Genomic DNA, 13,538 nt, shown 5'->3' on the forward strand with positions numbered 1-13,538 from the left:
CAATACTGGAAGAAGGAGAAATGTTGCGGGGATATTATTCGGCGGCGGGCCACGGCTACTGGCGGCCTGAGCCGATGCCGGATTGTGGGAAGACAGGGATGGATCTCCACGAGGAATATTAATATACAGAGCCGAGAATGGTCGGGGTCGGATGGCCATATTCTGGCCGAGTGAGTGGTCGGGGCATGGATTACGGTAGAACTAAGTAGTAGAGTGTGTAGATACTTCGGGTCGCCCTTCTATACCAACGGTTTATTTATTCTTCCACCAGCCCGTTGGTCGACGCGACCGTGGCGTTGGGATAGAACCACGTCGTCAGGGCGATAATAACATAGACCAACACGCAGAGACTGCCCTCGAGGTAGTTGGACTTGCCATCCCGCAGGAAGTTGCCCACCACCAGGATCGCCAGCACCAGCAACACGATCATGAAAATCTCAAAGTTCAGGCTCATATCCTTGCCCAGCCCCCACCCAACGATCACAGCCAGCGGCGCATTCAGCAGTGCCGTCTGGATCGACGGCCCCAGGCAGTGGAAGAGCGCAAAGTTGATCTGGTTGTCCCACGCCTCGTCCATGGCCGTCAGATGCTCCGCGGCCTTTTCGACCAGGGGCACCAGGATCAAGCCCATGAAAGGGTCCGGGATTCCGCGCTCCACAATATGCTCGATCTCATGGACGAGGAACACGGCGCACATGCAGACACAGGTCAGAGAGAGGGCAATGGCCAGGAGACATTCTGCCAGGGTGAGCTTGGCCCGTGTCTGCTCCTCGTCCCGGTCCTCGTCGAGCGCTTCATCTTTTTCCAAGATCTCATCAAAGAGCGTGTTATGGCTGCGCAGGTTGAAAAAAAGATAACTAAAGAGGGACGAGTCAGCCTCACAGTCAGCAAAGGAAAAGGAAAGGACAGAACCCACACAAAGAAGGCGACCAGAAGAATCACGGCCGTCCCACGGCTGATGGTCAGGGTATCCGTTCGCAACTTTTCCAAAGGGTATGTTTTCAGGGTGGTGCTCCCCTTCAGGGCCGCGTAAAACGCGCTGGGGATCAAAAGGCCAAAGCCAGCGACCAGTAAGAGTCCTGTTCCCACCTCACTGACGGCCTCATGAAAGGTCTGTTCGTGACGTTTCACACCCCCAAGAAAGAAGCACATGCCCAAGCAGAGGAGCAAGTTGGCCAGAATGGAGCCGAGGATGGCAGCTTGGATGACGGGGATGAGGTTCTTCTTCGAACACAGTAAGACCATGAACAGGACGATCTCCACCACAGAGCCCAGGGTCGTTTCCAGCAAGACGCCGATCATCTTAGGCAGCTTCTTGGCCAACTCGCCGCCTGCAAAGCCTAAAAGATTCGCTGACGGGACCATGGCTATCGGGCATATCCGTTAGACACTCGGAGATGACGATCGAGACGAGTCTCACCAATATAATTGAGGGTGAACACCCAGACATGATTATCGGGGCGGGCAAAATGCATGGCAATGGCGGCTGGCACAAAGGGCCACAGGATGTTGACGATCATGGAAAGCGTACAGGTGCTCTTGAAGCTGACGAGGAGCATCTGGAGCGGGTTGATGCCTCGACGACCGCTTTCACCGGCGCTATCGACGCGGAAGAGCCTCTGTGGATGGACGCGGGCTTTCTCATTGTGAGTGGGCAAGATGGACTGCTGCTGTTCGGCTCCGTTGGACTCGGAGACCTTCACGCCTTCACCGCTCGTATTCGGATGGACTGCGGTCTGGGACGCGGAGGATCTGATGGAGCCCATCTTGGCTCCAGACAATCGAGACAGGGGCTCAGAAGAAGAAGAACAAGAACCAAAAAAAGAAAAAAGAATGGGATGAGATGAAGGGAGTGTTGGGATGGACCATCAGCAGTGGAGGAGGGAGAGAGGCGAGGGAAAAAAAGCAAGCAGACCCTCACACGTCAATCCATTCATGCAGGTCAGTCACTCCGAATCCACCGCGCGAATCCATCGATTCAGGGGGGGCTTGGCGCCTGACGGGATGAAGATCTTCGACGGACGAGATTGCGATGCACGTTGGTGAGTATCGCACTGCCCGGATTCGTTCCAGCCGCTCCTGGACCATGAGCTGGTGGGTGGGCAGGCCACATTATCATGGAGGGATCGGAAGTCAATAGTTGATCCCGTCGAAGTAGACGGGAGTAAACAATCAGGCCGAAACAGGTGGAGCAGCTCCGCCACAATTGGGCTTGGCGGTGTATCCCCTAAGTTACATAGTTCTAACTATACGTCCGAGGAGTGAACAATACCATAGTAGTTCTATCCTTCCACTGGTCCTAGGAGTCAATCATATTCGCTCAGAACCTATATCGACAAACGATCCAACCCCATACTCTTCGAAATAAACCCTTCCTAGGCAACCATTAGCACCACCCGCATCGAGTACAGACGAAACATACCCATCCCGCAGCCTTCTCCGGATTCAGAGTCGCCTGCTTGGCTTCCTCCGCATGATCCCCGAGCCACACCTTGCCGGTGGTCCCCGCCTCAATCTGATCCACGACCTGAGTGGTGTAGGTCGTCACGGGCATACGGGAGTGGCTATTACTCCCCCGGGCCGCGATGATGTGCTCAATGGCCTTATACCGCGAGTCGGGTGGCAGCACAACGTTCTGGGCGCCCTGGCCACTCGCGAGAGCACCAGTCACCACGGACAGGACCTTCACACGGAAGGGGGACAGCTCGAGACGGAAAACGTCCGACATATGCTCCTGGGCCCGTTTCGAGGCGCCGTAGATCCCTAGATTCACAACTCATTAATTTCCCTCCGGTTGAATGGTGCACACAAACCTACCCGAGTACGGCATAGGATTATGTCCAGCGATGGTGGTGATGTTGACCAGCATTCCCCGTGCTTGGATCAAAAGCGGTGCAAACGCCTTGGTGACGGCGAGTGGACCCCAGACATTCGTGTCAAAGGCCTGCTTGGCAGTTTCAATATCATCGTCGAGCAACGGCATCAGATGGAACTGCGCTGCATTGTTGATCAGGATCGATAGGGTTCCACCGGTGATCGCCGTCACAGCCTCTACCGCGGCATGGATCTGGCTGGAGTCGGCGACATCCAGCGGCAGCAAGGTGACGTTGGGGAGACGCTGGAGAATGGACATTTTCTCGGGGTTTCGAGTGGTCGCGAAGACGTGATACCCTCTTGCCTGGAAGACAAGCGCGAGGCCCGACCCGACGCCGCCGTCGCTACAGCCCGTGATGAGAACCGAGCCGGTGGGATTCATTAACTGTATAGTAGAAAGGAACGAGTAATTAATACTTGTGATAGCTGGGTCCGTTAGGCACTCTTTATAATGCTCCTATTGAGGATCTTGGAGTTTGTCGGCGCCGACGAACTAGATCGTTCGGCCCCGAGCGTTGAATTCGGAACCTGCCCCGTCGAGGCCCCAAGCAATACGAGCATATTGAATACTCGGTCAGCATAAATGAACCAATGCGATAATCCTTCATTATGATTATTATTATTGTTGTTGTTGTTGCTATTATCGTCTCGATCAGTTCGAGTCGATCATAGTTCTGGAATGAAGTGGGCCGGGAACGGCTATCGTCGGCCAATCTGAAGTTAGACTTCATGATGGCGACACCGTCAGACTCTGCTTTCTCTCTTCCACTTCCTACCCTTCCTACTCTCCCACCACTCACCCAATGGCCTCCATCACCAGTCCGGGTATGCCCCCCGTGGCGCTGGACTCCATCACCCAGCATATCGGCAACACGCCGCTGGTGCGCCTCAACCGCCTGCCCCGCAGTCTGGGCATCGAGGCCACCGTGTACGCCAAGTTGGAGTACTTCAATGCCGGTGGCAGCGTCAAGGACCGCATTGCTCTGCGCATGATCGAGGAGGCTGAGCGTTCAGGTCGCATCAAGCCGGGCGACACCCTCATCGAGCCGACCAGCGGGAATACGTTCGTACCGTCCCCTTCGAGCTGACCATGCAGACACTAATCCATGGACACAGTGGGATTGGACTGGCGCTGGTGGGCGCGGTCAAGGGTGAGTTAACAGTCCGGACTGACTACGATCATCTTTCTTACCGTTCGATGCGAAACAGGCTACAAGACCATCATCACCCTGCCCGAAAAGATGTCCGCGGAAAAAGTGGCCGTGCTCCGCGCCTTGAATGCAACCATCATCCGAACCCCCAACGAGGCCGCCTACGATTCCCCCGAGTCCCATATCGGTGTCGCGAAACGCCTCCAGAAGGAACTGCCGAATGCCCACATTTTGGACCAGTACGGCAACGAGAACAACCCATTGGCCCACGAGTATGGCACTGCCGAAGAGATCTGGGAACAGACCAAAGGTCGGATCAACGCGATTGTCGCCGGCGCAGGCACGGGTGGCACGATCACCGGTCTTGCCCGAGGCCTGAAGAAGCATAACCCGGCTGTGAATGTAATTGCGGCCGACCCCTTGGGATCGATTCTGGCCCTGCCCGCTTCTCTGAACGACTCGCATGCCAATGAACCCTACAAAGTGGAAGGCATTGGGTATGACTTCATCCCCGAGGTGTTGGATCAAAAGGCCGTCGATCAGTGGTACAAGACTGGAGACAAAGAGTCCTTCCAGTACTCACGGCGACTGATCGCCGAGGAGGGGTTGCTGGTTGGTGGCAGCAGTGGTAGTGCCATTGCCGCGTTGGTCAAGGCCAACGAGGAGCACAAGTTCTCCCAAGACGACGTGGTCGTGGTGATTCTTCCCGACAGTATCCGCAGTTACCTCACCAAGGTAGGGCATTCTTCCCGTTTATTAATATGTCAGTCCGTACTGATGGTTCTCAGTTTGCCGACGATGACTGGCTGGCTGCCAACGATCTTCTCCCTACGGTCCCCAGTGAAGCCGCCACGGCCATGCATAAGGAGCAGCCACAGCCCCCGAAGGACCCGCTGGCCGGGGCCAAGGTCAGCGCCCTGCGGTTGAAACCGGTCACCACCGTGACGACGAACTTTGCATGCGGGGCCGCAATCGAGATCATGCGCGACAAGGGCTTCGACCAGCTTCCCGTCCTGGCACCCTCGGGACGCAAACTCGTGGGTCTGATCACGCTGGGCAACGTCCTCAGCCGACTAACTCATGGACGGGCGACGGGAGAGAGTCCCGTGTCAGAGGTCATGTTTGACTTCTCCAAGATTCCCGAGATCGTGACGGACCCCCGCGATCTAGGAGTGAAGCAAAATGGCCACGCCAACGGGACGACGGACACGTTGCGGCCACAGATCAAGGGCCGTCGTTTTGTGGAAATCACCATGGACACCCCGCTCAGCGTGCTCAACCGCTTCTTTGAATGGAACAGTGCCGCGGTGGTGACCGAGCGAGACGACAGTGGCGCAATGAAGCCGATGGCGGTGGTGACCAAGGTCGACCTGCTCACTTGGATGCTGCATCACGGCAAATCTCAGTAAGGTGCATTTTCGGAAACATTCCCTGGAGTTTCAACAATGGCTTGCTTTTATATTGTCAGGGTGATGGGTTCATCAACTTCAATTTTCAACACAGTCGAGTAAAAACGGGATAGAAGCAGAAGGGGCGGCGTTGTGACTTTACACTAATACAGGTCGAATAGAAAGAACATGAATACCTAGACCGATCTGATCAGGATGACGTGGGGCTCTGCTGCAACCATCCAAGTTTCGTAGATTTCTCTCCCCATCTCCTTTTCTTCTTCCCAGGCAAAATGACCGGCATCTTCACCTATCGGAATTTCTCGCTGCAAGACACTCCTGACCTGGATGGTCGAGTAGCCGTGGTGACGGTGTGTCAGCACTCACTATTCCGCCCTTTACTGCATGTTCATCATCCTAACCGCATCGCAGGGGGGCCAAGCAGGCATCGGTCAAGGCAGGCGCTCAGTGACACGGCGCAAGCATCGTAATCGCTAAGAATCAGGTAGAAATCACCGCTCAGCTCCTGGAGCACGGCATAGCCAAGGTGTTCCTCGTCGCCCGCAGCGCCACCAAATACCAAGAGGCGCTCCAAGCATGGAAGCAGCGCCACTTACTCGATGAAGACAATTCCCGCGTCACGTTTGTCCCGTGCGATTTGGGTGACATCAACGCAGTCAAAGCCGCCGCGGATCAAATTAAGCAGAGCACAGAATATGTTCACATCCTTGTCTGCAACGCGGCATTGGGCGTGCCGCCGCAATACAAGCGCTCATCACAGAATATCGACTGGGTCTTCGCAACCAACTGCGTCGGGCACCAGGTCCTGACGATGCTCTTGGTTCCTTTGCTGAAACGAGCAGTAACGCACACCAACAACGGCGATGCCCGGGTGGTGGTCACCAGCTCAGTGCTGCATGTAGTCTGTCGCCATCTGGATCTGGATCTGCTCACCTCGCCCTCGCGCATTATAAAGTGGTCGGACATGTGGGATGGCATATGGCGGTATGGCCGCTCGAAGTTGGGGAATATCCTGTTTGCGAATGAGCTGAGTCGACGGCTGCTCCTGGACCGGGACCCAGCGGCCCAGCACATCTATGTCAACTCGTATTTCCCCGGGAATATTGTGACGGACCAGTGGACCGCGTGGAGTGCGTATGTTGGCGGGTTTTTGGGATGGATCCTGCGCAAGTTAGCGGGATTCTTCGGGCAAAATCTACAAGATGGTGCAGCCACCGCGGTGTATCTGGCTGCCAGTCAAGAGGTTCGCCAGAACAGTTACCGGGGGGAGTACTTTATTCCCATTGCGACGCGGTGTGCGCCGAGTGCGACGGCACAGGATTCGAAGCTGGCGCGGAATTTGTGGGTAAGTGGTGTCTCCAACCCTGAGAAATATATATCGATTCTAACTGATTAGGACTGGATCGATGCGCAAGCAACAGAGACCTTAGGATTCGACTGGGACGTAGATTAGTCTAATGTACATGCACTCTTCTTCCCTTTCATTATTCATCTACAGACACAGTCCAACCCACTCTTCCCACCGACGCACGCCCGATCCCAATTCCTCATTCGGGTCACCCTTGACGGCACCACCGACCACATCAACTTTGACGCCCACTTCCTCCTCTAACAGCTTGAAACTGAACCCCTCCAGACCTCCATCATTTCCCAGAACCTCATCCTCTTCTGTCTCCATGCCCGAACCCGCACTAGCATCCAAAAGACCCTTCGTCTTCGACTTGCGGATCCGATCAATCTCCGCCTCCAACTTCTCCCGCACCGAACCGGGTGGGAGCGCAGTAAAGAGATCCTGTTTGTTGGCAGCCACCAGCACTGGAACCTCCGCAGCAACCTTGGCGGACGACTTGCCCTTCTTCAGAGCTCGCTTCTGCAGGATCAGGAGCACATCGTGCAAATAGGTGGCGCTGTCTCGGAGCGTTGCTTCATCCACGAGAGCCGCCGTATCGACCATGAACAGCACGCCTCGTAATTTTATCTTGGCATCATTGGACTGGGACATGGCCTGCAGCTGGGAGATTCCCTGGGAAACGCGCAGCTTGCCATGGCCGGGGGTGTCTTGCACTCGGTATCTGACGGGATTTCTTGAGATTTCTTTGAGAGAAGGATCGTTGACGGATCGATAGCGATTGGAAGCCGTGGGAACATCCGGGGAAGGCCGACGGTCACCAGTGTTGAGGACTGGGAGGTGTGCGTTAGGTGGGACTTTTTGGAGGCGGGAGAAGATTTGGCCTCGAGCTTTCAGGGTCTTGTTAGCAAGAGAAGAATTTGTATGAGAGGATAGCATACCAGGGATGTGAAAGCTGTTTTCCCTGCACCGCTCGGCCCCAGCAGAAGGAAGTTGCTCGAAGGCGGAGCGGCTGCGCTGCGGTAGAAGATGATGTGCAGCAGCACCGGCACACCAAAGGTGATGAGCACTGCGATGGCGATGGCGACAAGGTTGCCGTCGAGCAACTTGGTAGCGACGCCCGCCACGGAGTTCCAGCCTGGTTCAGTTGCCATGGTTGGTTGTGGAGTTGAAGGTCGAAAGAACGGGATGCGCGAGCGGAACAGAGAGAGTGAGCTGATCGATAGCACGGGCCATCAATCAGCTGCCCATCCAAGCCCTAACTAACTGAAGTATGGAATGTAGGGGTGGTTCCTCGACTCACCTCCCTGTTTTGCTCTTTTCCTTCTTCTGTTTCTTTTGTGGGAGACCTGTCGAATTCCTTCAGCATGGCGCTCAATCCATTATTGTCGGTGTTCGTTGCCCTGTTCCTGGCCGCGAGCTCTCACGCCCAGATCATGACCGCCAACGGGCTGACCTTCGATTCTGGCGATGTGGTGAGTCTGTTGTGGACCTATGAGAGTAATGGGCCAGCGACATACGATCTCCATTTGTGTGCTGGCGACGAGACCACGGACTCCTATGTAAGTGGGATGGGACCCATATCCAGAAATGACCAACCACTGAGATATACACATGCAGGACTGCCTAGCTCAAGTTGTCCAGAAGGGTACATTTGCACCGGAGGATTTGGTGTCTTTCCGTGTGAACCAGAGCGTGGGTGGGAATGAGCCCAACGCATAGTATGAAAGTCCCAACCAACCCCCAAAAGACTCATACTGACCGAGTCTTGAATAGCTTCCTGAAGATTGTTTCTACTGGACCAAACGACTCCTGGTCTGGTTACACCTCCCACTTTACTTTGACCAATATGAAAGGCTCATTTCCCCCCAAAATCTCCAATGCAATCAGAGCCATGACACCGGCACTTGCCCTCCCCTGGCCCCTAGTGGAAGAAGACCATCTCCTCGAAGATGGCTCCAAACCAACCCCGACATTCAAACAGTCAGTCTCCATAGGGAACACAGAATCCGTCCTCCAGTTCCCAGCCGCGACCGAAGACACGATCCATGGCAACGAACTACGCAGACGACAGGACCTGGACATGCACACTGTGCCCTTTGGGATGCAGCCTGGTCCGACCAAGTATGCTCCAATGCCGAAACGCGCTGGCAGTACTATCCTAGACAAGTCGCCTACACCGCAGTATCCACCATTTCCTTTTGTTATTGCAACGACCTATCTGGGTGAACCGACGGTTCAAACGACCCTGTCAGAGTATCTGTCTGCGACAGTGGAAGCCACTGAGAATAATGTATGTTTGACCCGGTGCCAATACCGCCGAGGAGTCTAATTCGTGATTTAGGTTGCCCCCGCGGCGGCTCCAACGCTGGACAAGAGAATGCAGCAATGGCTGGAGCGGTGGAAGGATTAAGGTCATTGGTGATGGCGATGAAACAAAGATGTCATTATTCGTGTCCTGTTCGCAACATTTTTTATATCAATGTCCTGTGCTTCTATCATCATGTGGTCCTTCTATACCGAACTCTGATCATCCCATTATGGTTGAACAAAACGACCAACCGTCCTCTCGGTAAAGTGTTGAAAAGATCAGACCAATTATGTAAAGTTCACAGTATGAACTATATGCTCCATGCCTCCAGGGCCGGCGTTAATAGTGGGGTGGGAGAGTGACTGAGCCAATCGTCTGGATGAAACGTGATATTTTCGCGCACTGCCACATAGTCGCTGTCCGAGTAGCCAAGCACCGACTCGATCTCCGAGCTCCGGTGGCCCTTGATATGTGCAATTTCGATGCTGCCGTAATTGACCAGCGCGCGACCGACTTCCTTGAGCTCCTGTCCTTCAAGCGGGAAGTCTCCATTTAGAGCCTCCTGGGAAGGTCGATCAACAACCACCAACCGCACCGATTCCTGGTGCCCGAAGTGTCCTTCCACAGCAACAACTCCGGCGGGAAGGAGATTTGCTTTATTCTGAAGGGCATTGTATGCACCGTGATCGATGTACAGGGTCCCGTGTGGAGTGAGACCGTGGAGCAGCCAGAATGATCGAGATTTGATCGGAGTGTCCGAGGGGAGGAATCGGGTATGAAGGGGAGCCTTGGGTATTTCCTGTGCGCCGTCTTGGGGCTCCTCTTGAATGCTTTGCAGGTACTTCACAATCTCATGAATGTTCCCTGGCTTTGAGCTTTTCGTTATAATGGTCGTGACTCCAGCACTGGTCCCCAATTTGGCCGCCACAATTTTGGTGCTCATGCCCCCCGTTCCCAATGCCGATCCTGCGGACGAAACGTCGGCTTCTAGCGAAGCAATGTCTGTGACAATTTCAATGGGCTCTGCATCCGGGTTGGTGCGCGGGTTTGCAGTATAGAGACAGTCGACGTCAGTCATGAGGAAGAGATAGTCCGCTTTCACCATGGCGGCAGCAATGGCTGATAGGGTATCATTGTCGCCAAAATTAATTTCCTTGAGAAAGATGGTAGGTGAGCAGGGGCGAAAGAGCAGACAATGAAAGAGAGCCTTACGGAAACAGCCAGGGTATCGTTCTCGTTGACTATAGGAATCACGCCCATATCAAAGAGCTGTTCGAAGGTATTCTGGGCGTTGACATATTGGGATCTCTGGATAGAGTGTTAGATGACAAGAAAAAGGCAGGCGAAAAGCAAGAGACTTACATCGGCAATGTCATTTCGCGTTAAGAGAATCTGGGCCACCGGGACCCAAAGATGCGAGAAGAGGTTGTCCCACAGACTCATCAGCCGGCATTGACCCACGGCCGCTAGAGCCTAATGATTCACATCAGTTCCAGCCCAAACGTGATCTGACAGAAGACACACCTGTATCCGAGGCAAGTGTTTCGGTTTCTTCTCCATATCCATCCTCCGCAGGCCGACTCCAATGGCGCCTGATGATACCAAGACCACTTTGTGGCCATCCCTGCGCAGCTTGGCGACAGTCTCCACGATTAATGTTAGGATCGAGAGGATAGGCTCATGGGTAACTTCGTCGACAATAGAACTCGTTCCTGTCCGTCAAAGTGGGGGGTCAGTATCGTCATATAATTCTGGACGAGACGGAGCCGATCAGGGAGGGATTCTCGTACCCAGCTTGATCACGATGGTTAGGCCGGAGGGGGACATGTTGTAGGTCCCAATGGCAGCCATGGTGTCTGGTAATCGAGAGGTCAAGCCTGCCCGCTCGTACACTCTCTTTCTGTTACCGGCGATTTTGCCATCTCCCACCGCCTCCCGGAGATTCTTCTCTTTGCGACCGTGATGGATGGATTGATTGATCTCTAGAGTCCTCTCGACATGCCAGACTCCCAGTCGCCCGGTGCGGCTGCACCCCCAGCTGACAAGCCCGACTCAGGATACATCCCCGGTGATGACACCTGGACCCAGTTCCGCAACATCTACTCCATCCTCACCGGGAAGATGTCCGCCGAGGGCATCGAGAAGTTCCGCGTCGCGCGCGATATCCGAAACGAAGTGGCCGATTGCAAGCGCTGCGAGGAACAGCGGGACTATCTTCTTCAATATAGTGAGCGGCTTGAGCCACATTGGAACCCCTGGACTCTAACATGGGATTTGAAGGCCCCGTGATCCGTTTTCTCACCGACAATATCCGACAACTGGGCGGCGATCTCCACAGTCACAATATCTACTGTCGCAGATGCACGAACCGAAAGGCCGGCGGATTCGATCCGCAATACGGGATCCTAGTGTGCGCGAACGAGATGAAGGACCAGGGTCATCTGGAGGATACCATGGCGCATGAGATGGTTCATGCCTACGATCATCTGCGCTTTAAAGTAGACTGGACGAATAATCTGCGCCATGCCGCTTGCACAGAGGTATTACCGCCTACTACAAAATCAATGATGATTCATTCATTGGCTAACCATCTCTCTCGCTAGATCCGCGCCAGCTCGCTCAGCGGCGAATGCAGATGGGCGCGCGAGTTCTTCCGCAGAGGCCAATGGAAACTCACACAGCAGCATCAAGAATGTGTACGACGAAGAGCCATTCTATCCGTCCGGGCTCGGCCAACCTGCAAGGATGAGGCCCATGCCGAGAGGGTGGTCAATGAAGTCTGGGATAGCTGCTTCAAAGATACACGGCCGTTTGATGAAATCTTCCGATGATACCTCCTCCCTGTTTTTATAGCGCAGACCACGATTCTCTCTTCTCTTGTGTTAGCTAGACCGTTTCTTTGACTGTATCATATTTTATGGACGCAATTGGAAGACCGAGATTAACTTCACATGGTGCCATATCGCGCATCTCTCCCCGATTACCCCCAGCGAAAAAGCAACTCCCAAAACCCGAAAATGCTAACAAGAACCAACGCCGCAAACTCCAAGACGCAAGAGAAACATTCCAACACCGATAATCTGCCATGCATGGAGAATGGATCACGCTTTGCCGTCCTTGGACTGGCCGGAACTCCGCTTCAACACCCTGTCATCTTTGACACAGTGCTTGACGATCCAAGGATGCCGCTGGATCTCGTCCAGCGGAATCCGCTTCTCGGGATCCAGGACCAGCAGCTATATTACTAGTCAGTACCCAAGGCTATCAACAAAAGAATAACCAAACTCACCCGCTTGATCAGATCTTTCGCCTCCGGACTGATAAATGACGGCACGGACATATCTGCCCGAGCGATCCGCCGTTGGGTCATGACGGGCGTATCCTCAAAGGGGGCTTCGCCCACGAGAAATTCATAGGTCAACACACCCAGACTCCACAAGTCCACTTTTTCACTATAGAAGTTGTCTTGCGAGCCGGGCTTGAGCATCTCTGGAGGCAGGTAGTCTAGCGTTCCACACATGGTCTGGCGTCGGTTGTTAGGCGCGTGGACACTCCACCCAAAGTCACTGATTTTGATTTCTCCATGGATGCCAACGAGGATGTTCTCGGGCTTGATGTCGCGGTGCATCACATGCTTCTTATGCAGATACTTCAATGCCGCTGCCATCTGCGCAATATACTGCGCAGCCTTCCACTCGGGGAAGCGGTGTTCTTTCCGGAGATGCTTGTACAGCTCTCCCCGACCAGCGAATTCTAGAATCAGAAAGATTCGCTTGCTGTCATGGAAATGGCCGTAGAGTCGCAAGACATTGGGATGACGCAGATTACTTTGGATTTCGATCTCACGACGAACCTGCTTCTGGACGCCGCCTTGCTGCAGCTCGGACTTGTGCAGAACCTTGAGAGCGCATACAAAGCCGGAAGACCGCTCCTTGGCCAGATAGACTCGTCCAAACTTGCCTTTGCCCAGAGGCTTTCCAATCTCAAACATTCCCAGGTGTAGCTGCTTGGGTACCGAGGGCTGGTCATACAGGACCGTAGAGTTGCGCTGGTCGGCCTCATCACCCCGGGCCGTGGATCTACTCTGCGACCCCTTGCCCGGGGAATTCATGGTGTTGGTTTTATTGTCATTGGTGTTCTGAAGTGCCAGCTTCAGCAGGTGGGCGCGATTTGAGCTGTTGTTTACTTGGCCCGCCGCACCTAGGCCGGACAATGAGACGGCTGTGGATAGGGAGGAGCCCTGCAAGAAATTTTATTAGATTAAAACCAGGGACAGTGGACGAGGTCACGTATGTAGTACCTTGTGTTTGTAGGTCCGATCACTGCCGCCATTCTCCTTCTCGTCCTTGACAGAGAGATGCTCAAACCGAGCCTCCAGTGTTTTGGCGGTCATAGCTAGTGATGGACACGGCAGAAGCGGGAACGTGGGTGGGCGAAAAGCGAGG

At 54.3% G+C, this 13,538-nt stretch overlaps 10 protein-coding genes across 10 annotated transcripts; 5 read left to right on the top strand and 5 right to left on the bottom strand.

Annotated features, from left to right (window-relative positions):
- Positions 1-256: 256 nt before the first annotated feature.
- On the bottom strand, positions 257-1,766 carry N7510_008685 (hydrogen/calcium exchanger domain-containing protein; the record flags this gene model as incomplete). The annotated part of the gene is made up of 3 exons (XM_056980610.1): positions 257-857; positions 917-1,367; positions 1,421-1,766. The coding sequence occupies 3 exons, from the start codon at positions 1,764-1,766 to the stop codon at positions 257-259; spliced, it is 1,398 nt and encodes a 465-aa protein (XP_056830819.1).
- A 620-nt stretch (positions 1,767-2,386) lies between these two features.
- Positions 2,387-3,256, bottom strand: N7510_008686 (hydroxybutyrate dehydrogenase; the record flags this gene model as incomplete). The annotated part of the gene is made up of 2 exons (XM_056980611.1): positions 2,387-2,763; positions 2,818-3,256. 2 exons carry the CDS (start codon positions 3,254-3,256, stop codon positions 2,387-2,389), a joined length of 816 nt encoding a protein of 271 aa, XP_056830820.1.
- A 421-nt stretch (positions 3,257-3,677) lies between these two features.
- On the top strand, positions 3,678-3,962 carry N7510_008687 (uncharacterized protein; the record flags this gene model as incomplete). The annotated part of the gene is made up of 1 exon (XM_056980612.1): positions 3,678-3,962. One exon carries the CDS (start codon positions 3,678-3,680, stop codon positions 3,960-3,962), a length of 285 nt encoding a protein of 94 aa, XP_056830821.1.
- A 153-nt stretch (positions 3,963-4,115) lies between these two features.
- Positions 4,116-5,434, top strand: N7510_008688 (cystathionine beta-synthase CYS4; the record flags this gene model as incomplete). The annotated part of the gene is made up of 2 exons (XM_056980613.1): positions 4,116-4,760; positions 4,814-5,434. 2 exons carry the CDS (start codon positions 4,116-4,118, stop codon positions 5,432-5,434), a joined length of 1,266 nt encoding a protein of 421 aa, XP_056830822.1.
- A 272-nt stretch (positions 5,435-5,706) lies between these two features.
- N7510_008689 (putative short chain dehydrogenase/reductase) lies at positions 5,707-6,830 on the top strand (the record flags this gene model as incomplete). Its single annotated transcript, XM_056980614.1, has 2 exons — positions 5,707-5,784; positions 5,919-6,830. The coding sequence occupies 2 exons, from the start codon at positions 5,707-5,709 to the stop codon at positions 6,828-6,830; spliced, it is 990 nt and encodes a 329-aa protein (XP_056830823.1).
- A 96-nt stretch (positions 6,831-6,926) lies between these two features.
- On the bottom strand, positions 6,927-7,936 carry N7510_008690 (signal recognition particle receptor subunit beta; the record flags this gene model as incomplete). Its single annotated transcript, XM_056980615.1, has 2 exons — positions 6,927-7,682; positions 7,724-7,936. 2 exons carry the CDS (start codon positions 7,934-7,936, stop codon positions 6,927-6,929), a joined length of 969 nt encoding a protein of 322 aa, XP_056830824.1.
- A 213-nt stretch (positions 7,937-8,149) lies between these two features.
- Positions 8,150-9,195, top strand: N7510_008691 (putative beta-1,6-glucan biosynthesis protein (Knh1); the record flags this gene model as incomplete). Its single annotated transcript, XM_056980616.1, has 4 exons — positions 8,150-8,344; positions 8,403-8,503; positions 8,559-9,075; positions 9,127-9,195. 4 exons carry the CDS (start codon positions 8,150-8,152, stop codon positions 9,193-9,195), a joined length of 882 nt encoding a protein of 293 aa, XP_056830825.1.
- A 208-nt stretch (positions 9,196-9,403) lies between these two features.
- On the bottom strand, positions 9,404-10,944 carry N7510_008692 (glutamate 5-kinase; the record flags this gene model as incomplete). The annotated part of the gene is made up of 5 exons (XM_056980617.1): positions 9,404-10,246; positions 10,306-10,401; positions 10,456-10,566; positions 10,618-10,805; positions 10,884-10,944. The coding sequence occupies 5 exons, from the start codon at positions 10,942-10,944 to the stop codon at positions 9,404-9,406; spliced, it is 1,299 nt and encodes a 432-aa protein (XP_056830826.1).
- Positions 10,945-11,091: 147 nt separating this feature from the next.
- Positions 11,092-11,924, top strand: N7510_008693 (mitochondrial inner membrane protease ATP23; the record flags this gene model as incomplete). The annotated part of the gene is made up of 3 exons (XM_056980618.1): positions 11,092-11,320; positions 11,374-11,633; positions 11,697-11,924. 3 exons carry the CDS (start codon positions 11,092-11,094, stop codon positions 11,922-11,924), a joined length of 717 nt encoding a protein of 238 aa, XP_056830827.1.
- A 270-nt stretch (positions 11,925-12,194) lies between these two features.
- On the bottom strand, positions 12,195-13,486 carry N7510_008694 (aurora family serine/threonine-protein kinase; the record flags this gene model as incomplete). The annotated part of the gene is made up of 3 exons (XM_056980619.1): positions 12,195-12,329; positions 12,383-13,333; positions 13,394-13,486. 3 exons carry the CDS (start codon positions 13,484-13,486, stop codon positions 12,195-12,197), a joined length of 1,179 nt encoding a protein of 392 aa, XP_056830828.1.
- Positions 13,487-13,538: the final 52 nt, after the last annotated feature.

The sequence above is a fragment of the Penicillium lagena genome (genome assembly GCF_028827675.1).
Source record: "Penicillium lagena strain IBT 129212 chromosome Unknown utg000006l_segment0_segment0, whole genome shotgun sequence".
Taxonomy (NCBI): Eukaryota; Fungi; Ascomycota; class Eurotiomycetes; order Eurotiales; family Aspergillaceae; genus Penicillium; species Penicillium lagena.